The following is a 26985-nucleotide window of genomic DNA, read 5'->3' on the forward strand; positions in this document are numbered from 1 at the left end:
CTGTTTGCAGTGGGTGGTGCTTGGCCATGTTTGCATGGCCAGGTGCAGGGACAGGGCAGGTAAGCAAGCAAGGCAGGGGGCTGGTGGTGAGATGGAAGACCTGGGTTTGGAGGTTTTACCTCAAGGTCCAACCCCTCAAGGGGTTGTGGGATTCTGAGCCAGTGAGTTTCTTAACCTCTGACTCAATTGCCTCTGGTGTGAAATGAGGTTATTAGTGATTTGTGGGGCAGCAAAAGCATTTTAACTGCAAAATGTGCTGCGCTTTCATACCCTGCAGTCACACTTTTCTAAGGATGTACCAAAATATCCTCATCTGGGCTGCGTAGAACAGTATGTGGGAATGGGATGCTCCCTGCCCCGGTTTTGATGGAGGCACCAACACGTGGATATAAGACCCCAGAGAGAATGTGTGTGCAGAACATGGTAGGGAGTCATCACCTACCACCCGCCACCCTGAGAAGATGCAGGGGCCTGAGAGGGAAGAGAAGGAAGGGGATTTGCAAAACACTTCGTTCAGGACTGCAGCTACAGTTCTGCGAGCGCCCAGTTCCATGGGGTGCGACCAAGGGGAACCTCCCTCGTCCAGAGTCTCTGAGGGGGCCTTCCATGGGACTTCTTGGAGAGCTGGACAGATATGCCCTGCGGCTGAGAGACGGTCCTGGACTCAGGCCACCAGAGGCCACGTAACTCACCTGTGCTCCCAGAGCCCTGCCTTAGAGAGAGGGCACCAAGGAGGGGGAGCTGAGTCCCAGCCAGGGAGGCGCAGTGGCGATGGGAATCCCTTGGAGTCAGTTTCGAGCTCACCAGGCCCAGTTGGGACAAAGCCCACTGAGACAGTGGCAAGTATCCGTCCAAGGAGAGCCCTGCCTGTCCTCCCCACCTCTCGTCCTTCCCGGACCCTCAGCCCTTGGGAGAGGAGTCCCCATCCCCCCACCCCAGCTCAGACACCCTGCATTCAGGGGCACAAGAGTCTTGATGCTGACTCAGCTTGGAGGCTGCACCACGTTCTGAAGTGACCACAGTGACTGCTAGACCCGAGGATGATCAGGAAGGCCCTGGGAATCCTCCAGTTCCCATCTGGGGCAGGGGGACCATTGGAGATAAGGGTCATGCTGTGCTTTGCTCTGTCCGCAACCTGCCAGCCCAGCATTCAGGTTCCTGCGAGGGTGCAGCCCGCTTCCTAGCATGTGGATGGGCAGTGCCACCCACCATCTGTCTGCCACACTGGTGCCACTTCAGAAGGGCCTTCGGCACTTTCTCCAGGGCAGCCATGAACCTCATACAGGACTGAAGCCCCCTGTGCGCTTACCCCAGGGCTCAGTGCAGCAGGAGAAAAGTGGGTTTGTGGAGGGAAGGCAGTGTCTTCATGACAGAAGTGGACGAGCATCCCAGGCAGGGGGCCCCTCTGAGGAGGGATGAGGACAGAGGGTGCCAGAAAGCCCGAGAGGTGACGCCAGAGACGGGGCCTGTGTGTGCACCACTGTGGGCAGCCCTGGGAGTGGACATCAAAATACAAGGTGGGGGGTGCCAGCCCATTTCAACGAGCGTTCACCAGAGCTTGGAGGGGACATCAGGTCAGTTCTCAGGAATTGGACCAGCTGGTCAGCTGGGCGCTTTGTATCAGCCAGAAAAGGACATCGTGGGCTCTCTCTTCAAGGCCCCCTCAGGCCCCAGGCCTTAACAGCATCAAGATCAGTGGTTCCAATGCTGGCTGCACATCAGAGTCATCATCCCCACAGATTCTGGTTGGTGGGTCCAGGGTGAGCCCTGGACAATGGGAGCGTCAAAGGCTCTAGGTGATTCTCATGCGTGGCCTCCATTGAGAACACTTTGTTCTAGGGCAGTGCTTCTCAAACTTAGAAGTGCTTGTGAATCTTGTTAAAATGAAGACTCTCATTTGGATGACGACAATAGGCTGGTCCACAGACCATAACTTGAGTAGCAGGGGTCCAGATCTGCACTGTCCAACATGGAACCATTAGCTGCATGTGGCATTTAAATGTAAACTTAAATGAATTAATATTAGATTTAAAAATTCAGTTCCTCAGTCACACTGGCCACATCTCAAGGTTTCCGTAGCCACATGTGACTAGCTGACAGCACAGAGAACATTTCCATCATTGCAGAGTTCTGTTGAATGGCACTCATCTGGATAATGCTCTCTTTCATTAGCAAGTAGGGTGGGCGAGGGGGGCAGCAATAGAAAAGGCAAGTGGACACAGAACCCCAGCGTGCCTCAGAGGGCCGAGGGGAAGTGAAGAGGATGGGAAGGGTCTGCTGACTGCTGGTGGGGGCGGACGTCCTGGGGAGAGCCCTCGCCCCCTCTGGCAGCTACCTTGCCTGATTGCAGCGTCAAAACAGCTCCGTGGTGTAAACTTGCCTCATTTCTCTATGTGGACAGGGAGCTAGACTCTTCTCCTGGTCGCTATCCAAGCACCGAGGGAGTCCCGATTATCTTGGAGTGGTTTTTTTTTCACTTTTTGTTGAAGAATGATATCCATGCAGAGAAGCGCACAGATCATATGTGTGCAGCTCAATGAGTTTTCATACGGTGAACACACCAGACCAAGAAACAGAATGAGACCAGTACCCCAGAGGCCCCTCCTGTGCCCCCTTCCAACTGGCCCTGGAACTCCTTCCTGGACTGTAGGCCCTGGGTTAGCTGTTGAAGGATCTCTCTATTCCTGATTGCTCTAGCAGCAGAGCCTGTGTGCAGTGCGCTGGAGAGGTGTGTTAGATTAGAAACATCCTTCCTCTGTGCAGACTCAGCATCTACCACGGGCCTGGTGCCTAGTGGGCACCACCAGCTACAGTTGATTCTCATTATTCACAGTAGTTACGCTCTATAAAGTCACCCCAGACACTGAATTAGTGAATGCTGAACCATTGCTCCTAGGGGAAATATAGAGTCAGGTTCCTACGAGCCTCTGATCACAACATTTTTGTCAACTGATTAATACATACCCTTGTTTATGTGTGTGTTTCTGTTTAAAGAAACCTTATCTAATATGTATTGTTGATCCATTAACGTCCAGCTCACACCAATGGCACTGTAATTCATGCCTGAACGAAGCTTATATAACACCTACTTTCTCCTCAAGGCACATCGCAGCCTTCTTGTGCTAATTAGGAACACCAGACAGCACTTCAGCGCTAGATGTGGGGTCTATTTTAGACAGTAAAATCACCAACAAAGACACAAAAATGCAAAAAATATGGCACTAAGTATGCTGTGGAAAGGACACTTGTTTACAGTATGAGAGTGGAAACAAGAAAGGAACAGAGTGTCCCTTGTTTGACGTCAGCTGGGAACGTGCTTATCGGGGGGACTCAAATTTTTCCCTGCTCTGAGCAAATCTGCAAACGACCATGAAGGATCACGATTACTGATTTGGGGTTATAAATACATTTTAGTGAGAAGGTGAATTTTCAAATAGAGAATTCGTGAACGATAAGGCCTGACTGTATTTGTCGAAAGAAGAAAGGAGGACAGAGCTGATGAAGAGCGACTGCAGACTTTGCCAGCATGTATTGATCAGGAGCTGTCTGTGTAAGCCGAGACTGACAATAGATCAATAAGCGCTTAAAAAAGAAAACACCCTCAACTTTCATACAGGAAGCCTGACATAAGACCTCAGCATGGGTGAGGCTCCCCCAAGCCCAGCGGTTCCCTTAGCATCTTTCTGCACACATCGTTGCCTCCGTGTCAACCAGGGCCACAGCAAAGGACCTGAAAGGAAGACAGAAAGGGAGGACGGCTGCTCGGATATTGAAGCGCCGAGGTGCTGTTTTGGCCTCAGCGAGTTACGACAAACAGCGATGATGCCTCCACTTTAGATCAGAAATCTTAGAGAGCAAGATCAGGCCTCTCCTTCCACAGAAAGTGTTTTGGGGAGCTGGGAACAAGCTGTTGATATGTGTTTTTAAGATGACAGCATAATGGAAAAAGATTGGAAGGAGTGTGCCAGAGTTTTAACACAGCTCTCTTGGGTGGTTGATTTATGGAAAACTTGTTCCTTCTTTATACTTTTATCTGCTTTCTGAATGTGTACAGTGTGCATGGGTACTTTTATAAACAAGAAAAACCTTTTCTGAAAGGAAAAAGATTCTTTAAAATTGCTGCTTCAAAAAATAGCAGCATATATCACATTTTTAAGAGGCATGAGAGCCCTGCTGCCCTGCGGTCTGTTAGCTTAGGGCAGAGTGTCTGCTTTACTCTCTCCGCCAAAGGGCAAGAAGCCATGCTAGTTTACATTGTACACTTCATTGCCTCTCACTCAGAGGACAGTGTTGTTGACAACACTCAGCTTCCAGACTCACAGCTGTGTCCTGCCCGGCATGGGTGTACCCACCAGTGGAGTCCCACCCTCATCCCCTCAGTGGGTCATTCTAGAAGTCTTTTTGAATGAAAGAAACAGTACCTTCAGGCTAAATTTTAATAGGACCAGAAAATAGGTAACCATCACCAATCAGTAAGTCGAAATGAAGTGATTAGAGGCATCTGTCTCACAGAGGAGTGAGAAAATGGTTTAGAAATGGTTTAAAATTGAGAATTTTCTGAATGGTTAATTTCAGGTCTTCCTGAATACAAATAGCTTGGTTAAAACACCAGAAACTGATTTTTCTCCCCATTGTATTTAGAGTTCCATGTGAGCAGGTGTTTATATGGAGTAGGCTCCTGGGAAGATGGATAAAAATTGATCCACCATGTTGGGCAGTGTGTTGCCACATCGGAGCCAGCCTGCCTGCCAACCAGGCTCTCCACGACACACAGCATCTACACAGAGGAGCAGAGCGCCATTCTAGAGGGTGGGACTTCAGGGTTCACCCGGGGACTTGGGCCAGGCTCCTCCATGACATGGGCAACGTGGCCTTACTCAGACTCTGCTGGTCCTCACAACCTGCCCAGCCCATGCTGGGTACAGCAGATACAGAGGTCACCTTCTGGGCTCACAGGGAGACAGGCACACGCACAGATGCAGGCTGTGCAGAATCAGTCTGCAGGAACTGCTGTGGACCACGTCCTTGGGATCCTAGAGTCAGCCTGGCTGCCTGGCCCAGCAAGAGGCTGGAGGGCAACCCAGTGCCTGCTATGGTTTTCTTATCACAACAGAGGACAAGTGCTTCTTCACGGGAATGGCTCACTGGTCTCCATTGTGTCCTGGGTTGGATTTGACCAAAGTCTATATCTCTCCTCAAGTGGGAACGGTAGTAACACCACCAGCAATGACAACAAAATAACAACAGTGTCAGTTGGGGGAGCAGCTAACACGGTGCCAGGTGCTGCACTGTGAGCTTTCCAGGGATTATCTCAGCGAATCTCCACAGTCACAGTAGGAGATGTAGGCGATGCGAGCTCAGCGAGCTGAGGAGTCAAAAGAAGGATTTCTTGGACTCTCAAGGTCTGGCAGTAGTGCTCTTTCATTCAGAGAATAGCGTGGAGTAGCATGGGGACAGGACCCATGGGCAGTGAAGAGCTGCAATGGGTTGAGGGTAGGGCTAAATTTGTAAGGCATAGGTGTGTGAGTTATTTCTTTACAAGACAAAGGAAAGATCATGAAAAAAATCGTTAAAATGGTGTCAGTGCAGGTGGGATCTGGTTATTGGGTGGTCCTATAACTTCGGATAAGAATCAGATCGGATCAGGTCAGGATGTCCTATGCTTCCTGGAGGATGATATAAATCAATATGTAGGGCAGGACCCCTTGGGCTTCTCTCCCTGGGGCAGCCTTGATCCTCATCATAAAATCCCCCTGAACCCATTTGGCCCCGAAATCTTTTGGAGATATGGACGATGGTCCACCTTCTGTAGAGCTGTCCCTAAATGGGCCATAAGGATACAGGCAAGAAGTTCAATGGACTGGAAGGTTGCACCCGCGGAGTCCAAGGCTGACAAGGTGTACAGATCCTCTGGAGATGAGAGAATCATTTGATGAGAAAGTTGTCCAGGAGGCGAAACTTTGTTGACATATAGAAGACAAACAACAAAATAGACAACAAATTGTAATAAGAAATATAAGCAATATTAACCCAATGAATAAGGCTTTGACTGTGATCCAGAGACCTGGTCCTGACCAGGAGTTCAACCAATCATTTAGGGATAGGATAGTGTCAGACATGGATTTAATTTGGTGGCTCACATCAGATAGGAAATTTGTTTAGGGCTTCCATGTGCCAGATGACACTTCCGATTCCTAATTGAGGAAGGAAAATTGAGGCAAGGTGATCATATCAGTGGAAGACAGAATGGGTCCAGCGTTGTCGTAGGTTGCGTAGGTTAGCAGGAGGAGATATAGTAAATATAGTCCTAGCTTACATCCACACGAAGCCTAGGGTGCATCGTCCAATCTATCCAGGCAGCAGCCAAGGCCATAAGTGGGAGCCACATAACTGTTGAGTGCCGTTAGGGGCTAACCAACGTATGCTGGGCCATCTATCCCAGTCAGTCCTAAACTAATCAGTGTTTTTTAAGGCTATGATATGAGAACACGTATAATGGGGAATTTGTCCCATAGGTCGGGTGCCATTAGGCCACGTATCACAAGTGTGATTGGTTTGTTCCCATCATAGAGTGACCTTTTGACTGAGTTGACCACTAGTAGGAGTGAGCCAAATATATTTGTCCCAACTTTGATGCAGTCCATCCTGTGTGTATCGATAGGTTGGGGACTTTACCTTTGGAACTTTTTGTTTATGATCCACCAGTGACAAGGCAAATTTAGTTAGTATTTGGGCAATAGAGTTGAAGAAAAAGGTTTGATTGTGGCCAGGGAGCTCCCAGGTATCAGAGACAGATGGCCACAAGGAGACATTATGATTAGTAATAGGTGAATCTTGTAGAAGAGAAGAAGTAGAATCTAATATCCATGAATGTGTACTATAGCTTCTACTGAAACATCATTTTTCTCTCTGAAATCATCTTCATTTTTACAAAAGATAGCCAAATTAAGATTAGTTTGCAAAATAAGTGTAGTTTCAGTAAAACTTGGTCCAATTATTTACATAAGTGCAGCAAGAATAGTAATTGATCATATAGGCTGTTTTACATCTGTTTTGCTGGAATTTTTTATGAGGAATCTCAGATTGAACTTTAAAGCCTCTTGAGGCCTGAAAAGCCAAGCCAAGGACTTGCCGTCAGATTTTGCCTGCAATACCTATAGATTTGGGTGGATTCCTGTCTTCTCGAGGTCCCCCAAAATATTTTGAGGTTCCTTGCATCTGCCAGATAAGTGAGCTTCCTTACTTACCTGGTAAGAGTGCTGGAATCTCTGTAAACAAGGTACCAGGCCAATATTTCCACGTGGCTTTATTCCAGAAAGTCAACCTTATTCCTCAAAAGTGGTATTGTCATATCTGAGTCTGTATGTTTCTCTCAAATGACATTCCAGTCAAAGGTTTGGTAATATAACCAATGTGTCCTGTTATAAGGAGAACAGATTCTTATTGAACTTACGCAAATAACTAAATAACCATACTCACTCACAAAGAGTTTTCAAATTCTGGAGGGATCAGGTAGGGAGAAAAGATAAATGTTTCAGTTCTGCTCACAAAGGTATAATTTCAAATTGCTGTAAGTCATAGTTAGCATAAGTTAGCATAAGAAAAAAGAAAGATTTCCTTAAATCTGAGAAAGCAGAATGTCAAAAAATCAACAATATTTCAAACAAAAATTATAAAAAATTATAATCATCCTCATCAGTTCATACAGTCCTGTGTAATGGATTCTTGATCTTAATCTTCTGTTAGCAGTTTTATGAGGTCTCAGTGTCTCCATTAGAATTCTGTAATTTCTTATGCAGTTCAGTGTTACAATCTGGAAGTTTATCAGAAAACTGTATTTTAAAATTCTGTGTCAGAATCCTTTCCATGAATTTCTCTGAAGACGAAACATATTTGCAAAAGCAAAAAGCATCAGAGTAAAACAGCAACTATCTGCAAATGACAAAAGACTCAAAAGGGCAATTGACAAACTTGGCTACTTGTGTGACGTACAACACTTCTGTAGATGATAACTAGAATTATGACTGATAACCAGGACAGATCAAAATTTTAGGAATGTTATATAATTTTAAAACACCTATATCAATAACATTTACCCACATAATACCACCTAGGAAAGTTTATCATTACTTATTTGACAATGCTTGCCATGTAGTTTAATAGACCAAATAAAGGTTTTCAAGTTTTTGGTTTTACAGAAGGTCCAGGTTCTGCTGAGGTCCAGCCTGAACTTAACCTCGACTTGGTGACAACAGAGGAGGTGACAAATGAAACAGACAAAGAAAGGAAAAGAAGAGATCAGGCCTCAGCCTCACGGCCTCTTCCCAAGGGTTATCAGGATGAGGGTCATACAACAGTTCCCGTGCTGGGGCACACAACACCAGCAGGACAGTTCACAAAATAAATCACAGGTCTCCTACCCTCATAACCGACTCAGTAGGTGCCTAAAATACTCAACGAGTCAACCACCAAGAGAGGGCACCCGACTTGGGGTCGCCAGGGTGGTCAGGCCCAGAAACCGAAGAGGGGGCTCCCAGGGGTGGAGCCTTTGACTCTTTAAAGATTTCTTTCTCGGTTGCAAAGCTCAAAAGGAGACCAAAATGGCCACTGTAACTTTGAGATGAAAGAAAAGGGTCCATTACCTTGAAAATCCCCCCTGAACCTGGGGTATCATCCTACCCGTCGTTCCTCCTGTGGGGTTCCTGTAGTAAGGGGTGATGCGGGCCTCCCTCTGTATTGCATCCCTTGTATATCTTCCCTATTATGCCTGGCAGTGATAGGTGCCTGGTGAATGGTCTCAGAGCTAAAAGAATAGAGAAAAACTGAAGAATTTTCTGCTGGTCTGGGGATATTCTACCCAATTGCATCCTGGAGCCATTCTCCCAAGAAGGGGTTCCCATACTCAACCAAAGTTTTGGAGTTGGTACTTTCCTTGAACTGGAGTCCCGATTGGGACTTTCCCGTGGTTCAGAGTGTGGTCAGGAGCCATAGGGAGGGATTCCAATCCAGCCTTAGGAAAAGAAACCTGCCACGGGAGTCTTGGACATTGGCAACCATCCTAATGACTTAAGTGGTCGACCCGTGCCCATGTAAAATTTATATATTAGAGATAGGATTAGAAAGGAATGGATTAATTCATTCTTCATGACCCTTAGGCTTAAGGTACTGATTCTCTTTGTGCTGAATGCCATGATTTGCCCCATAGAGTAGCCATGGGCAGCAAACTTGGATTCATACAGCTGTCCGAGAAAGTTCCTGATGGAGAAATGAATTTAGATCCATCCTTGAAAAAGAGGAAGGCACAAGGAAGAAAAAGCGCACTTACCAGAACATAAGCTCATAAGCCAATGAAGCAAGACCCCCATATGGGCCACCAGAAGAAATGATGTGGGGTCAGCGAGCCGAGGAGTCGAAAGAAAGATTTCTTGGACTCTCAAGGTCTGGCAATAGTGCTCTTTTATTCAGAGAATAGCATGGAGTAGCATGGGGACAGCACCCCTGGGCAGTGAAGAGCTACAGCATGGGGACAGGACCCATGGGCAATGAAGAGCTGCAATGGGTTGAGGGTAGGGCTAAATTTATAAGGCATAGGTATATGAGTTATTTCTTTACAAGACAAAGGAAAGATGATGAAAAAAATCGTTAAAATGATATGAGTGCAGGTGGGATCTGGTTATTGGGTGGTCCTATAACTTTGGATAAGAATCAGATCAGATCAGGTCAGGTCATGCTGTGCTTTGCGGAGGATGATACAGATGGGTATGTAGGCAAGGACGCCTTGGGCTTTTCTCCCTGAGGCAGTCTTGATCCTCATCAGTAGGTACTGCTGTTTTCCTCATTTTACACTGAAATCCAGTCACAAAGAGTTTCTGGAATTTGCCCAAGAGCACGTTGCTGGCCCGAGGCCTTAACCCTAGAGTAGGAGGCCCCAGGGCCACATCAGGAGCCTCTCTGTTGCATGGCCCCAGGCAGGAAGCGGTCCTCATAACCGCAGCCCAGTGAACCAACCCAGAGAACAGGAGCTCGTGGAAATTAATGCTTGAGCAATAAATATACTTTCAAACTAAATCCTTCAGGTTGGGGAGCATGTTAAGATGAAGTATGGAGTCTGGAGAAAAGCAAACTTATAAACTCCTCAGAGCCTCCCCATTTGAAGTCATCATGTCTTTACAAAAAAAAAAAAACTATTTTCCCTGATCAAAAGTTGTCTTCATATGAAATTAAATTATTTAGGATGAGCCTTGTGGCTGTTACAGCTTCCCGCGTCTGAGGCATTCTGCCTTCGGAAAGTTTCGGTCTACATATGCTGCCTTTCTTTCCAGGGCACTTGTGTTGTGGGGAGTCAGTTTCTTCCAGACTCTCAGTAAAGGGGGTCACACAGATACAGACGTGAATTGCTGGCTTCCTGTGCATGAGAAATGCTGCTGGGCTGTTCCTTGCAAACCCAGGCCCACCTGATAGCTTAAACCTGTTGTCATGTTGGGAGGAGAAATTGAGATGTCAGAGCCCTTTAGCCAAATCCCCAGGAGATGACGGTTATCTGTGTGTTGAAGCAGAAAGAGGTGAACGAAGAATTGTTTTCAACTCCTTTTGTTTAGTCTGATACCACATCTACATGATCCTGGGATTAGTGACATTTTGAACGTGTTTAATCTCAGAAGCTGTTTTGTGGTGGAACCTTGACCCTAAATGTTCCTGCTATAGAGCTGTCCCATTGTAGGGTCTTTGGCCCCTGAACCCTGCCTCATCTCCACAGTCCCTGTCTTTGTTCTCCTCTCCTTCCCTCCCCTTGTGGAGTATGGCACACACCCCACAGCCCTTAACCCCACTGTGGGCACCAAGTGCAAGGGGTGGGGGTGCAGATCAGGGTGGCCGCCTAGGCTTTCTGTCACAGAGCAGAATGGCTTATCACCCAGTGCTCTCTGCCTGTGCTCACCTGCTTACCGGTAGGTTACACGAGACCCCAGGTAGAATCTCAGGCCTCTCGGAACCATAGGAGAAAGCTGCTGTAGTGGCTTTTGTCCCTTCTTTGTGGTGTCTGGAACCCCGTCCACCACTCCTGCACCCTCCACCCATGAGGCTGTCCCTGGGCAGTCCTTAGAAAGGGTCTGGAGGCCTCAGCTCTGGCCCATTTGCATCCCTGATGAGGAAGAAAGTGGGAAAGGGGAGTACAGAATATAAGGAAAGACCACCACTCAGTGAAAAGAAGTGGGAACCAAAAGATATAGAAACAGTTGGTGAAAGATCTTGGCCATGTGCCTGGCCCAGCCCTTGGGGCCACTGTGATTGTGAGTTGCTTTGTCCCACGCTGGCACAGCCTGGCCCCACTGTGATGCTCTCTCATTCCTCTGGGTCTGCCCATGAACACAGACACGTGTACACATACACACGCAAAGCACAGCCCGAAATATTGCATCACAGACAGGCAACGTGGCGAGTGACCCCCCCCCCATGCTGGGGATGAAATCTGGATGTAAGGAAAAGGAAAGTCACCTCCTGCCAAGCTGAGCCTGGTTGTATCGTTTACAGGACTGCAGTTCCCATGAGCAAACAGGAAGGAAGAATAGGACTTGCCTCAGTTCCCTGAGATGTCAGCCTCAAGCCTGGCCCATGGAGGTCCCCAGCCTCGGTCCACCCTTGGGGCTCCCAGTCTCGCTCTAGGGCCACCTCTCACTGTGGTCCCCAGGAACGCCACATGTTCCCTGTTCCGTATGATCTTCTCCAGTGATTTTTAAAATACTTTTTTTGGCTCTGATAGGGTAATCAAGTGCATGGCATAGGAATTGACTAGAGCTATGTCATGTGACATGAGCGCCAAGCGCTCCACACTGGGCTGCAAGCAGGCTGAGAGCCAGCCCGAGGGGCCCTTTGAGGGGCCGGGGCTGCCTTGGTGTTTCACAACTACCATTCTGCCTCTAGTTTAAACCCTGGGATGGAAATTTCCTGTCCATGTACTCTTAGTCTGGACAGAATTACTCAGATGATCTTGTTGACTGAGGGAGTGAGTTTAACCCAGGAGTGAAACCCCTCTCTCCATCTGCCTGGGGTGTGGCAAAGGTACCTGACCAGCACACACTGGGCAGAGCTGAGAGGACAGCACAGCCAGGCATCGTGGGCCAGGAGAGTGATGACTGGTCACTGAGTGTGAAGAAAAGACCGAAGAAGAAGTAAAAGGAACCTTGTAAGAAAAGTCCAGAAAGACAGAGACTCTGAGGACTCTCTGGATGAGGGATTGAGAAGGAGGGATGAGAAATGCAGACTTCCTATAATACGTGCAACCACCCAGCACCTTCATGTGCCAGGCAGTCACCGGGCTCTCTGGACAAGAAATAAAATGTAAAATTATGCTGTAAGTGAGTTAATAGTAGAACGGTACCTGGCACATCGTCCATGGCTTGTGTTTGTTAAATAAATAAGAAGTTCTAATGACCAAAAGCATATGTCAGTGGGGCAGATGGTGAGCCAGCAAGTATTTCTAGTACCAAACGGTGGGGTAAATTTCTCAAGAGAGTCACAAAGAATTAGGAGAGCGGGAGCATCTCCAGCTAGGCTGACCAGAGCAGGCTTCGTGGAGGAGGTGGCATCAGGCAGGGCCATCCCAGGTGGGCAAGCAGGGATGATTCCGGAACAGGGTGTCCAGTCCCTCGTCACCTCCCCTGGACCGTGGCCACAGCCTCCCTCCGCACCTCCCAGCCTCCCATCCCTCCCCAGTGAGACTTAGCGTCCGCAGCACCTGTGGTTTAAGCCCCGTGACTCCACATTATGGACGGGAAAAAGGCCAGGAAGACCCTTCTCAGTGGGCCCCACCTGCCCTTCAGCCCTCTGGGCTGGGCTGCCCACAGTTCTGCCTTCTGCCCCCGGAGGCCTTTCCTTGCTCCTCTGCTCAGCCTGGAAGAAAGGTTGGTTCTCCTTCTCCAGGTCCCACCCCAACAGCACCCTCACCCCCTACCCACTGGTGTTAGGCCCTGTGTCCACACAGCACTTGGTAAACGGTAGTGCTTTCCAGTTTCCACCATGGTTACTTGTTTGTACAGAGCCTCTCCTGCTAGACTTTGAGCTTTTTGAAGGAACAATTTGTTGTTTATTTTTCCACCTAGCATTTAACGCAGTCATTGGCCATAGCAAACACTGAATGAATGAATGAAAGGAAGGAAGGAAGGGAGTTAGGAGGGAAGAAAGAAAATGTGGAGCAGGGGAGTAGAAATGTTGGACTCTGGCTAAGAACAGAAAGTAGGGCTGATTGTACATTTGGAAGTAATCTGGGCAAATGTGAGTGTTGAAATCAGGAATGGAACACGGAGAACATTTTGGGAAGAAGAGATGAAGGCTAAGGGTTGGGAACAGGAGGAGTTCCCAGGTTTAGGAGCAGGTGTCTGACAAGGACATGAAGAGGGCTCCCCCAAGGACAGGCCCCCCCCAGTGAGGTTGTATGGGCGCAGCAGAGCTGCAGGGGGCGTGGCGCAGGTTGAGAACGGGAAGGACCCCGGGATCGGTGGTTCAGTGGGTGGGCCAATGGAGAGAGCAGTGTTGATGTTATGGCTGGGTCAGGAATTAGCCGAAGAGACACAGGCAGAGGCTGTTTGAGCTGTGGGTAGACGAGAATGGAGAAGTGGAGCTTCAAGGAGACGGCCAGGCTCAGCGGAGACATTTTCCTTTGAGCTGGAGACCCAGGCATTTTGCACAGCAGCAGGGAAGAAGTCAGTGGCCAGGGAGAGCCAGAAGAGGCAGGAAGGGACAGGGATGAGTCAAAGAGATGGAGTGGAGTTGCCAGGGGACCAGTCGGGTGGAGGCCTCCAGGAGCAGCCAGGAGAATAGCAGAGCCATTCCCAGCTACAGGCCAAGGAGAGGTCAGTGGGTGTGAAGCCAAAGGCGCTTCTCAATTCTGCCAGGAGACTAAAGCTGCAGAGCAGTGGCTCCTGTCCCTGCCCCTCCTTGGTGTCCAGGGGACTGAGAGAAAAGGACTCCAGGTTGAACTGGAGGCAGAAGCAAAAACAAATAGAGTAATATCCTATACACGACAGAGCAAGGGGTGGCGTAGGTCAGGCCACAGAGAACCATGACACTAACTCGTCCTGGACATCTGCATGTGTTGCTGTCAGCTGGGCGCCGCCTTCACCAGGCTGACCAAGGTGCACCGGGGAGAAGGGAAACAGGCAAGGGCCAGGGGTCGGGGTGTGCAAATAGGCTTCTGTCTGCTCCGTGTGGGGGCAGGCACACGCACACATCCAGAGAGGCGGGCTCGTGGGGGACCTCTGGGCTCAGTGTACTTCTGATATGCCTGTGAGAAGCCACTTATTTAATCCAGAGGTTTCCTTGTAAAAAAGAAGCTCGCTTCTTTTTTCTGTTGATGAAAGTAATAAATTCTCATCACAGAAAATATGAAAATACAGTAGAGTTGAAAAGTAAGGTGGAAAATGACCCACAGTTTTACTACCCAGAGATGAGCACAGCGAACATGGAAGAAAATCCAACAGAACGTTAAGGTTTTAAAGGCGCTATTTCTCTTCTCTCTAGAATGTTAAGGAAAACAACTGTGGCTGGTTTTGGTGTCACCCCTACAAAGGGAAGGTGATGCTTATAGTTTTTTAAAGAAAAGAGAATAATAGTGTGTCTACAACTTCCAAGCAAATTGGGAATCAGGTAGTTTGTGCTGGTCCAAAATGGCAGGCTTGTGTGGAAGAAACCTTGTATATTTGTGTACTTTTGTCTCATTCCAGAAACTATGCTGTAGGAGGACGTTGGCTTTAAAGTGTGCACATAGGAGCTGTTGCACTTAAGTTTTTGTGGCTCAGACTAGAGGAGCATAATCTCTTCGATGCGTCTTTAAATGAGAAAACAAAGTCCCCTGAAGAAAAGTAGTCGTCTCCCTAGAGAGACTCCCAGACCCCTCCCCCTCTCTCCCCTGCAGAGTGCTCTCTGTCGGGGAGAAGCCAAAGGTGAGACTAAAGAGGGGCTAGGACTAGGAGGTAACCTTGTGTCTTTACCCACAGAGAAGGGCTTGCCTCCTGCAGCAGCGGAGCCCGGAGCCGAGGGCCAGCCTGCGCCACCCTGGATCACCATGGCTCGGCAGAAGCGGCGAGGTGCCCCGGAGCAGCCTCCCAACCAGGAAGACAGGCCTGGGGCCCGGCCCCTGAAGTCGGAAGTAGGAAAGCAAGCCAAGGCACCAGAGAGAGCCCAGGTGCTTAGAGCAAACCCTGTCTGTCTGTGCAGGTGCAGGAGAGAGCAGCTGGCTGGGCTGGGGGTCGCGCGCCCGCGATGCCCATCCATCCTGCATGGTCATTGCTGAGACCATTGCCTCTGATGACGGCTGCTGTCTGCCGTTTGCATGGGTCGGGCTGTTAGGGAGGCAGACAGGCGGATGGATCTCTAAGGCAGTGGAGACAGCTCTCTGCTCCCTGCCTCCTAGGCAGTGCAGCTGAGCATCTGAAGAAATGGCACAGGGTTAAAGTAACTTCTTGGCTAGACACACTGTAACCATGTCCACATCCCCATCTCAGCTCACTGCACAGTGATGGACGAGCCCTGTTTTTGCTGCTATGCTGGCCATTTGCTAGGGCTCCTTTTTCCTCACTTAGGACTGCAGAGCTGGAACCCAGGGTTCCATTTGGCACTCTGGACTGAAGACAACCTTCTCAAACCCAAACAGCTATGCTTAGAAGCAGGCTGAGGCTAGCAGCTTTTGTATTCCCCCCAGTGCCCACCACGGTAAACCCATAAGCGTATGTCAGCCATGTGGGAAATGAGCCTGAGCCTGCAGTAGGACCTGCTTCCCTTCGTTTTAACCAAAACCTCGATTGTACCCACGCTTGAAAACCCTCCTGCAGGCTTAGGGAGTTTACAAGACAAGTATTAACCAGTGATCCCAGTTTGGGGCATCATACCAAGCATCCTAAAAATCTCCAAATTATTTCCAAACACAATTCATTTTGACTTTGAAATGGAACCCCTGCCCTCCAACATCTGGGGCCGAGGCCAGGTGCGGGAGAGAGCAGACATTAGGACGCCCTTGTATGCACAGCCTGAGGCCCCCCACTAGCATGAGCTCCAGCATCCTGAAGGCTCAACATCAGGGAGTGCGCAAATGAGAGCTCCCAAGAAAGTGCCAGCGACAGGATTCATGTTGGCAGAGACACCCTGTGGCTCATTACCTTTGGTCACCTTTGCCCCCATCTGAGTCTCAGGTGACCAGACAACATGTGTTCCCTTCTTGTGTCCTAATAGGAGCCCATGAAGCAAGCCGACTTTGTCCGCAGCAAATCTTTCCTGATAGCCCCTGCTAAGCCATCTGTGGACCGGAGGGAGGGGACGAGGCTCCGTCTCCAGGAGGGGCTGCAAAGAGGGATCTCATTGTCCCATCAGAACTTGGGTATGAGACCTGCAGATGTTACCGAACACCTTGAAATGCGTTTCCGGGATTGGTCTTGCTTTTTTTATTTTGTTTTTCTGAATGACTTGCTGCATTGATTTTTTTGAACAGCTTTTATTGAGATATCATTGACATGGCATAAAACTCATCCATTTTAAATGTACAATTCAGTGAGTAAATGTTGACAATGAGTGTTTGTTTACGAGTTGTACAACCATCACGATCCAATTTTAGAACCTTTCCCTCACCCTAAAAGGCAACCTCATGCCCATTTACAGTCGTTCACCATCATTCACCATTCCCACCCCCAGCTCTAGGCAACCACTAATCTACTCTCCGTCTCTATATATTACCTTTTTTGGACATTTCTCATAAATGGAATCATAAAATAAGTGTTCTTTTGCATCTGGCTTCTTTCACTGAGCATGATGTTTTTACATTCATCTCTGTTGTTGCGTGTATCTATATTTTTTATTTATTTTTCATTGTGGCAAAATAAACATAAAATTTACTGTCTTAACCATTTTTAAGTCTACAGGTCTGCAGTGTTAAGAATATTCACACTGTTGTGCCACCAGCCTCCAGAGTTCCTGCAGTTTTTTTCTGGGAAAATCTCTCACCTCTCTGCCTTGCTGGAACTGTCTGAACTGCTCTTAAGTCTTTTTATCACATAAATTATTCTATACCTAAATCTTCTTTACATGGTTACACATTGACGGATTTTATCTTTGAGACCACAGTTGAGACCTTAATGTATATTTTAAAGAAAAGCAAGAGGCTTAAGTGAAAATCCAAACTCACCGGTCATGTTTCTGTTTGTTTTGTCGTCTTTCCAGCAGCTCAGTCTGCAATAATGATGGAGAAAGAATTGCATCAGCTGAAGAGAGCCAGTTACGCCAGTACAGATCAGCCATCCTGGATGGAACTTGCCAGAAAGAAATCTCAAGCTTGGAGTGACATGCCCCAAATTATAAAATAGGTTGACAGTGTGCTGATAAAGAATGTCCACTACTTTGACGGGTCACTAAGTTAAAAACTGCCGCTAAATCAAGGCAAGCAAACCATGAAACTTAAGAGTGATTTTGTCATCAAGTTATGGGAGAGCAAGCTCGGGGAAGAGGAAGGAACCAGGCAAACAAGGAGAACAGACACACAGCCACAGGCCTGGGCCAGAGGTGCGCGCGAACAAGAACACCATTGAAAAGGGCCAGGAACAAGGTCCTGTGCCCAAAGGTATGAATGTGAGTCTTTCAGAATTCCCTTGATAAACGGGGCCTGGACAAGGAAGAAAATGGAAATGAAATGCTGACGCATAACTGGGACACACCTCCAAGGCCAGAAGAGAGGGCATTCCGGGAGAACGTGTGTCTGTGCTTCCACCTGAAATCCGCTTGCGTCTCTGGTCGTCGTCTTGCCTGTCGATCCCATCTTCTCCTTTCATGTTTACTATTAGGCATGATGTTTATGGTAAAACAGGGATGCCATTTTCAAGAGCAGCTATAAAACCATCAGTTTTCCTGAAGATAGCCACTCTAAGAAGGAGCAGAAGGAACATAGCAGAGTTCATCAGTTCATAGACTGTTTCCAAAAATGATTTTTAAATTTTTCCACTAGGCATCTGTGTCCTTAACCATTGCACAATGCATTGCCTGTTCAATAAAAGGTTTTAACCATGCTTCTGTCCCATGTGTAAATGTTATTCTACTCACATTTAGAGAACGTGCTCCAGCACTGAGTTAAATGCAACGTATGGAGTTTCACTTAATATATAGCTCCTTTAATATCTCAGTTGGAGTTTGGGTTTTTGAGAATTTTTTTTCCAATAAAATTTTGGTGTCCAGTTTTGGAAATGAGAAGATAATGTAAATTTCTTTCTCTTTACATCTATTTGGTACATATTAAAAATGTAAAATTCCCTTAAAAGTTGCAATTCTTTAGCATCTAATAAATCTAACCTGCACATTTCTCTTTTTTTTATTGAGGTAACATTGGTTTATAACACTGTATAAATTTCAGGCATACATCGTTATATTTCAATTTCTTTGTAGGTTACATCATGTTCACCACCCAAAGACTAATTACCATCCTTCACCATACACATAACTTGCACATTTCTACTGAAAACTGGGTTATCAATGCATTAGCCAGGATGACTCATGAATGCAGAATGTGAAGAAGCCAGCAGAGGAAGAGCATATATTTGAGATCTCAGAATTGTGTCTCAGTTACATAATACCTCTATTTTTAAAAACATTTCCAATTTGTTCCTTTGAACAAGCTAATCTCCGTGGGAATGTGTATATAGCTGGGGACATTTAGCCATCAGAATCAGTCAGGCCTCATGTATATTATAATTTGATTTTGTATACCCTAAGTTCTGCTACTTTTACTATATTTCCCATGTTCATGAATAATTATTTTTCTGTTAGAACTACACAACTGGATCAGGTCTACTTTAATTGAAAAGGTCCTGGGATAGTTTTTTTCTCCACTCAAACTGATGTATTAATTCCATTCTCTTTGAGAACATCAATACTGAATTCCCTGGTGAAAGTGCTCTAAACAAGAACTCCATCCATCTAGCCTGCCTCCAAAAGCTTAGACATGAATAGTTTTAACTAGAAAAAAATTATGTTGGCTGTTATTACCCCAAACCATCATTTCTTCTATTAGCAGAACGTTTCAGATGAACAATTCTAAGACAGTAGATTTCGCTGTGAGATCAAAAGTACTTGTTTCGGTTTTGTTCAAATAGATGTTGATATTCTCTGTATGTTTCAGGACTTGGTTTAATTCTCTCTAGCACCTGGAAAGTTAGGAGGGTGCAGATTTTTAGGACACTGGGAGAATTCAGAGGAGTGGTCTTGCAGCTGCCACCTCCTGCATGGAGGTTGTGACCTTCTGCCATAATGAGAGGAACTGAGACTGGCCAAAATTTGGAGATGATGTAGGAAGTCTAGAGTGGCAGTGGAGATGGTAAAAATCTACAACGAGTTGCCAGCCTTGGTTTTCCTAAGAAGAAACACAGTGAGCAGTTACTGAGTCCTTCCTGTGTGCCAGACACTGCTCTGAGTGCTTCACATGTATGATTTGTAATCCTCTCCACCGTCCTCTGGGGGTAAGTACTTATCTCCACTTTGCAGATGAGGAAACTGATAACATTGAGGTTAAAGTCACTTGTCCCAGATCTCACAGCAGGTGAGCACCTGGTAAGGGACTCCAGGCCCCAGGCTTTTAAACATCGTCCTTGGTTGATGTCCTTATTTTTAAAAAGCTTTAGTGTGGAAGTGAATCTGTGTCCTCAAAGACATAACACAGACAAGGCAGCACTGAACTTAACCTCAAGAGCTCCTGTGTGGCTATAGACTGAATGTCTGTGTCCTCCCCAAATTCACATGTTAAATCCTAATGCCCAGTGTGATGGTGTTAGGAGGGAGGGCCTGTGGGAGGTGATTAGGCCATGAGAGTGGAGCCCTCATGAATGGGGTTAGTGCCCTTATGAAAGAGACCCCAAAGAGCTCCTTTGTCCCTTCCACCATGTGAGGACACAGTGAGAAGATGGCAGTCTATGAACCAGGAAGCAGGCTCTCACCCAACACTGGATGTGCCGGCGCCTTCTTCTTGTACTTCCCAGCCTCCAAAACTGTGAGAAGTCAATTTCTGTTGTTTCTCAGCCACCCTGTCTATGATATCCTGTCACAGCAGCCCTAGTGGACTAAGACATATGTCCTGGAGACAAGCACGTACCTCATGATGCTTCCCTGGGTGACCACTTTCACCTTCATCCTTTAACTCCTTAGAAGGACTGGAGAAAGTGTGAGGGTTTTTTTGTTTTGTAATTTTTAATCATGAGTACCTACACAGACTATGGGGTGTTTCCTTCATTCCTTCACTTCATTCAGTCAACACATCCTTGTGGACACTCTACCAGGGCCTGGAGGCACCCAGATGAGCAAATGAGTAGCCTGCGTTCTACTGGGGCAGGGAGGGGACACAGCAAATACATATACATGAAACATGAGAAAAACATGGGAAAATAGCACTAAGTACAATGGTGAGCCTAAGAAAGAGGGACTTGGTTGTGGCAGAAAGGCTACTTGAGACTGGGTGGATAGGAAGGGCTTCGCTGAAGAGATGGCCTAATAATAAAATGAACCAGCCATGCAGAGATCTGGGAGTGATCCCAGATCCCACTCCAGGCAGAGGTAACAGCTCTGTAAATTCCCAGGTCCTTACATTTGGCATGTTCAAGCAGCAGTGTAGCTGGCATGTGTGGGACAAGAGAAAGAAGCAAGCGCAGACGTCAGGAAGCAGGCCAGGCCTGTGTGGGAGGCCTGGCAGGCCACGTGGGGAGATAGATCTTGTTCTGAGTGCTTTGATAAGTCAATGAAGGGGAGTGATGGGAGGTGATGTGGTTTGCATTTTAGGAAGCCAGCTGTAGCTGAAGGGTGAGAATGGACTGTTTGGGCACGCAAGGGGAAGCAGGAAGCTGGGAGGCTGTTGACACAGTTCATGTGGGATCATGGTGGTCTGGCCGAGGGAAATGATGGAGGTGGAGAGAAGTGGATGGATTCAAAACACTTTTTAAAGGTAGCATAAAATCCAACATGGTGGTGGATTTGATTTGGTGTGAGAAGGAAAGGCTGGAAGTAGAGATGACATCTAGGTTTTTGGTTTGGGGCTCCTGGGTGAGTACTGAAATCATTTACATCAGTAGGGTGTGGGGAGGACATGCCACAAAAAGTTCCATTCTGGACATCTTAAATTTGAGATTCCCGTTAAACATCTAAGTGGAAAGTTGTCCATTTGGAAATCATCAGCATGTAGATGGGATAGGAATTCAAGGGTCAGGAAGAGGAAGAGAAGAGTGGCAGGACTGATCCTAGGACATGTCAACACTTACGGATTTAGAGAAAGAGGGGCCAGCAAAGGAGACAGGAATGGTCTGTGAAGGAGGAGGAAAGCCAGGCAAGAGAAGAAAGTGCTGGAAGGAAGTGGGAGGAATCAGCTTTGTAGGCTGGGATCTGCCAGATGGGAACAAGAGTGATCACTGGCTCTGTGAACACGGAAGTCACAGGTGACCTTGACGAGAGCAATTTATGTGGAATATTGGGGCAGAAGCATAGGTAGAGTGGGTCAAGGCCAGCCAGCCTGTGGAGACATCAGCTGTACTCAACTTTCAAGAAATTGTACTGTGAAAGGGAGCCAAAGAGATGGCAATTACTAGAGGGGGGAGGGAGATGTTTGTTGTTTGTTCGAAGGGACATACAAGAGCATATTTGTATGTGGATGGGAATAAACTTGTGGGAGAGAAGGGAAATTGTTGAGGCAGTCTTTCTGAGGCACACCTCGCCTTCCAGAGCTTCTGACAAGGATGAAATGCCTGCACTTGTGGGCTGCTGGAAACAGGAGCCCCAGGTTGATCCAGCTGCCAACAGAGACCCCACTGTGATGCAATGTCCTGGTCATGTCCTTCCCTTGCTTGCCCTGGGTCTTGCATTCCCACAGCCCCCTTCACACTTGGAACTCATGCATTTTGCTGGTTGTTGCTCTTTCTCCAGAACTCGGCCCCTTCAGCAGTCTGCAGGAGAACTGCATGCACACCTGGCATTCTTTGTCTTGGTCAAGCCTGCTAAATATTTGGGGATGGGGTCACATGGAGAGGACAGTTCCTAGAGGATGTAGCCCTTTCTAGCTTCCTAGTCCCGTAGCCCCACTCCCACCAGCAGGACAAATTTCTCTTGGTTGTCTCAAGCACATCAGGCCTGTCTTGGCCCCTCACACTCACTCACTGCTGCAAGCAGCTTAACAGAACTTCGAAACAAATGGAGTCATCTTGCTGAGGGGAATTTTGATGAATGAGATTTTCTCCACTTCATTCAAGCCTATCCTTTGATTAATGTTGAAAACCATCAGCAGCAGCATCTACGGCTCCCGGGAAGTTCTTGTGACTCCATCCATCCTGAGTTGTCACACTCCTCTCCTCAAAGCAGCCATTTTATAGAACCAAGTGGAAAACCCTGACGATATCCTCCCTCCCTACTTCATGCAGATTTGAATAAGTCTCTGCCTAAGACTACACTTACGGTGTCTAGCTTGAGCAAGGCTGCCAACCCGGAGGATAAGCAAGGTCTCCTCATCCACCGAGGAGAGGATGCTTATCTATTTCACAGGAGAGAAGACATCAAGAAGAAAAAGCATTAAGCAAATATATGTGCCCCTGAAATTTTAAGAAGAATGCAATCGGTGAGATGAGCTCTAGATTTGCGACTGTTTTAAATGGAAGACTGAGGAATAAAAAAATGGAAAGACAGACATCTTTATATTGGATCCTATGAGAAAACAACAGGGAAATATTTCTACAACAGCTGCGGCGGTTTTAAAATATGTCCAGAAATTCTTTGACAATCCTCTCTTCAAAAAGTGGAGCCTAATTCTCCTTCCCTCAAGTGTGAGACGGACTTAGTGCTCACTTCTAACTCTAGAATGTAGCAGAAGTGACCACGTGCAACTTCTGAAGCAAGGTAATGAAAGACCTTGCTGCCTTTACCTTGTACCCGTTTGGACTCTTCTCTCCAAGAGAAGTCAGTCACCATGTCTTGAGGACACTATGCAGGCTGTGGAGAAGCCCATGTGGAAAAAACAGAGACTTCCTGTTATGGGCTGAATTGTGTCCTTGCAAAATTTATATGTTTAAGTCCTAACACCCGGTATCTCAGAAAGTGACTGTATTTAGAGAAAGGACCTTTAAAGAGGTAAGTAAGTTAAATGAGGTCATTAGTTTGGGCCCTAATCCAATATGCTTGGTGATCTTATAAGAAGAGGACATTTGGGCACAGGTACACACAAAGGGAAGACCATGTGACCACACAGGGAGAACATGGCCTTCTGCAGCCAAGGAGAGAGATTCCGAAGACATCAACCCTGCCAACATCTTGATCTCAGGCTTCTAGCCTCCAGAACTGTGAGAAAATACGTTTCTTTTGTTTAAGCTGCCCAGTGTGCAGTGCTTCGTTATGGCCGTCCTAGCAAACTAGCATACCTCCTGTCAGCCACCAGCACCACCTGCCCTGTGAATGAGCCGCCTGAGAACTGGCCCCTCCAGTCAAGGCCTCAGATGACTGCAGCCTCATAAGGGGTCCCAGGCCCCACTGTCCAGCTCGGCTGCTCCCCAGTCCTGACCCACTGAAATCGTTAGGTACTAAATGTTTGTTATTGTTTTAAGCCATTAAGTTTTGGAGTGATTTGTCACATAGCAACAAGTACCTAGTACAGCAGTTTCTTATTCTTTTTCTGGGTCCTAAAGTGAAAAGTTCCTACTTGTTTTAAAGTTAACATTTTACTTGGAGTTAAGAAAATATCCGTAAGCGCTATATGAGAGTTTGATTTAACACCTCCCGAACTGCAGTCTGTCTTAGGTTGTATGGCAGAGATTGCTAAGAGGGTACACCAAAGACCTGTGATCCCCTTTCACGGTGGGAAGTTGTTTCTGGAAGCAGTTGTCCAGCCAGAGATGACACTCCAGCCACCCTCTCCCACCCAACGCATACACCTATCACTCCTTGGACGCTGTCACTGAGTTCTGGCTAAGGCATTGTGAGCAGAAGTGATGTGCATCCCACTTAAAGGCCCTAACTTCTTTAAGAGGGTCCAGGGAGGACAATCAAGGTGGCGAGGAAGTGTCCTGTGGAAGAGACTTCAGAGAAAGGAGATGTTTAGCTCAGAGAGACCAAGGGGAGGCAGGAAAAGTATCTTCGGACGTTTGAAGAAAGAAGAGAGAATTGACTTATTCTGTGTAACTCCAGAGGGAACAAACCAGGATCAGGAATGAAAGTTCAAGAGAAAGACAGAGGAAGAAATGTGTTAACTATTAGAGTTGTCCAGCATGGGACAGGATGCCCGGTCTGGAGTGAGTTCTCTGACACTCAAAGTGAGCAAGTTCAGGGAGGATGGCTGTCCCTCCGGGATGCTGTACAGATCTTTGCCCTGGAAAGGAGTTTGGACAGAGTGGTCTCCCCAGACTGGAGCTACTCTGTGTGTGCAACGTGTGGTAGACTGAGGCAGGGCCTTTTACGTTAGTTTTGTAATGTAATGTAATTACATTGCTCTCAGTACTAATTATTACCAAGAAGTAGTCATCCAGAAAATAATCCAAATGGGCTTTTATGCAGAACGTAGTTGCCCAGAGTGCATTTAAAGCTTTTTATTACCAGGAGAAGGAAGCCATGCAGATCAGCCAGTCAGAAGATGGGGCCTTCCCAGTCCCTCTTTACAGACGTACAAGATGGGGTGAGGGATGAAGATCTCCTTCCCCAGCCCCACCCCTGAATCTTCTGGTCACTTCCATTTAACTCCTATGTGGAGGGAAACATTTATTTATTCCTTGGTAGATGAAAATAATCTCTAGTGAATAGGCTTTTTAGGACAAAATAGCACAAATAATGCAAGCCGAATGCATGGTCCTGGGTTATAGCACAGGTGTTCAGGCAGTGGTTGACATTTGCTTTATATGCATTGTCTAGCTTCCTTCCTGCCTTCTCCGTAGGGAAATTATCCTCATTAGCATGGAATACAGGAAAGATGTGTTTGTGATGCCAAGAAGACTATTAAAAATAATAGCAGTCAGGCTGGCTGTTGGAGTGCACTCCAGGACTTTGCTTATTAACCTCTAAAAGCACCCTCACGTGTTTGCAGAAAGACCAGCGGCCTCCAGCCTTGTACACCTCTGAGCATGAGCAGCCCTCCTTGCTGAGCCCCTCGTTTGACAGTTGATAGTACATTTGCAGAAAACCAGATTCAACATTAAGCCCACTGTCCAATAAAGAACAAGTTGCGGCCGAAAGATTCCACACAAGGATAAGAATTCTGGTATCAAACTCAGGGAAATGCGAAATTGCTACTGAGACAAAGGAAACTGCAGGCAAATCACTAGGGAGTCCTTTAGACCAAGTAAACCTGAGCTTTCAGAAGCTAAAGCCCTTAAATTTAGATGCTCCATCTTTCCTCCCAAAGGAGAGGGATGACGGAAATGATCAAACTGGTTTCGTTATTGCCCACCCCGCCACATCATCTACCCTCTCATCGGTAAGCATCAGGCACTTCCACCAGGTGCCCACGCTCCACGAGGCCATAGCAGAAGGCGGAGCGTGGGGCAGCCCCCGGGAGCCCCTGCCTCAAGTTGCACTGTCCTCTCCGAGCTCTGAGCAGAAGAAGAATTTACAAAGAATGTGGGGCTAGACACTAAACTCAAAGTGGCCAAATTGGGAGCCAGCTTTCCTGGCAGTGGCTGGAGCCAGACATGTGCTGGATCACCGGGGGGCCCTAGAAGTCCCAGCAGCTGCTGCCCTTACAGGATGCGGCTCTGTGCGTCCGCTGGACACTTCTGCACTGGCCGCAGCAGGTTTCCAGAGCTCTCTTCTATTTATGATCTCTTCTCCCAGGACGCTGGGCTTCTGAACTGTTACAGGCTTAATTGTGACCCCCAGATTCACAAGTTGAAGTTCTCACCCCTGGTACCTCAGAATGTGACTGTACTTGCAGATAAGGCCTTTAAAGAGATAATTAAGTTAAATGAGGCCACTAGAGTGGACCCTAATCCAATATGACTAGTGTCCCAATAAGAAGAAGGGATTAGGGCGCAGACACACATAGAGGGAAGACCATGTGACGACAGGGGAGAAGACAGCCATCTGCAGGCCAAGGAGAGAGACCTTAGAAGAAACCAATCCTGCTGGCACCTTCATCCTGGACGTCTATCCTCCAGAGTTAAGAGAAAATAAATTCCTGTTGTTTGAGCCACCCAGCCTGCGGTGCTTTGTTATGGCAGCCCGAGCAAGCTAAGACACAAGTTTACGGTGGTCTATGTTTAGAGCTGGGGTTGGCTTTCTGGATCTGGGCTGGGAGAGGTGACCCTGTGAGCCTCACCATCTCTGAGCCTTTGTGGTAAGCCACAAGCAAGGGCAGCTTATTTTCTTCAGCAAAAGCTTTAATACTTCCGGCAGGTGATTGCTTATTAAGAAAAAGAGAATAATCCCCAGTTTTTAATTCTTTCTCCCTAATTTCTGATAGCTTCCATCTCTGTCCCCCTCATTCATTCTCAGGACATTCTTTTGGTTCAGTCTGCAGAAGGCTGCCAACTGCATTTGCAAAGCACTCATCAAGCTTAGCGGTGTCATCTTTCACTGGTGGCTTTGCGCCCTCGTCAGTAGTCAGCACAATGGTGTACTGCAGAGTAGAGACTCGGGTGATGTCTTCGGAATGGATGAATAAACAAGTATTTGGTGGGCCGGCTCGGTGGTGCAGTGGTTAAGTGCACACATTCTGATTCTCAGCGGCCCGAGATTCGCTGGTTCAGATCCTGGGTGCGGACGTGGCATCACTTGGCAAAAGCCATGCTGTGGTAGGCGTCCCACGTATAAAGTAGAGGAAGATGGGCATGATGTTAGCTCACAGCCAGTCTTCCTCAGCAAAATGAGGAGGATTGGCAGCGGTTAGCTCAGGGCTAATCTTCCTCAAAAAAAACAACAAGTATTTGGCAACATGGATGTTTCCATTCAGGGTTAGTCTATAAGAAAACAGCGTTCCAGTTATACACACCTCACCTTCACTCATTCCCTGCT

The 26985-nt window shown here is 47.3% G+C and overlaps 1 protein-coding gene across 12 annotated transcripts in view; it reads left to right on the plus strand.

Moving 5' to 3' along the window:
• CRACDL (CRACD like) overlaps positions 1–18041 on the plus strand; it is a 136079-nt gene extending 118038 nt beyond the window's left edge. For 5 of the 12 annotated variants that reach the window (XM_070572058.1, XM_070572057.1, XM_070572053.1 and 2 more), the window contains exons 8-10: positions 14991–15178; positions 16222–16366; positions 17203–18041. In XM_070572058.1, the coding sequence (XP_070428159.1) occupies positions 14991–15178; positions 16222–16366; positions 17203–17345 (476 nt within the window). In that variant the 3' untranslated portion in view covers positions 17346–18041. The remainder of the gene's footprint in view (positions 1–14990; positions 15179–16221; positions 16367–17202) is intronic. The other 7 variants (XM_070572052.1, XM_070572051.1, XM_070572056.1 and 4 more) reach the window with 3 other exon arrangements.
• Positions 18042–26985: the final 8944 nt, after the last annotated feature.

This window comes from Equus przewalskii, chromosome 14, assembly GCF_037783145.1.
Source record: "Equus przewalskii isolate Varuska chromosome 14, EquPr2, whole genome shotgun sequence".
NCBI lineage: Eukaryota > Metazoa > Chordata > Mammalia > Perissodactyla > Equidae > Equus > Equus przewalskii.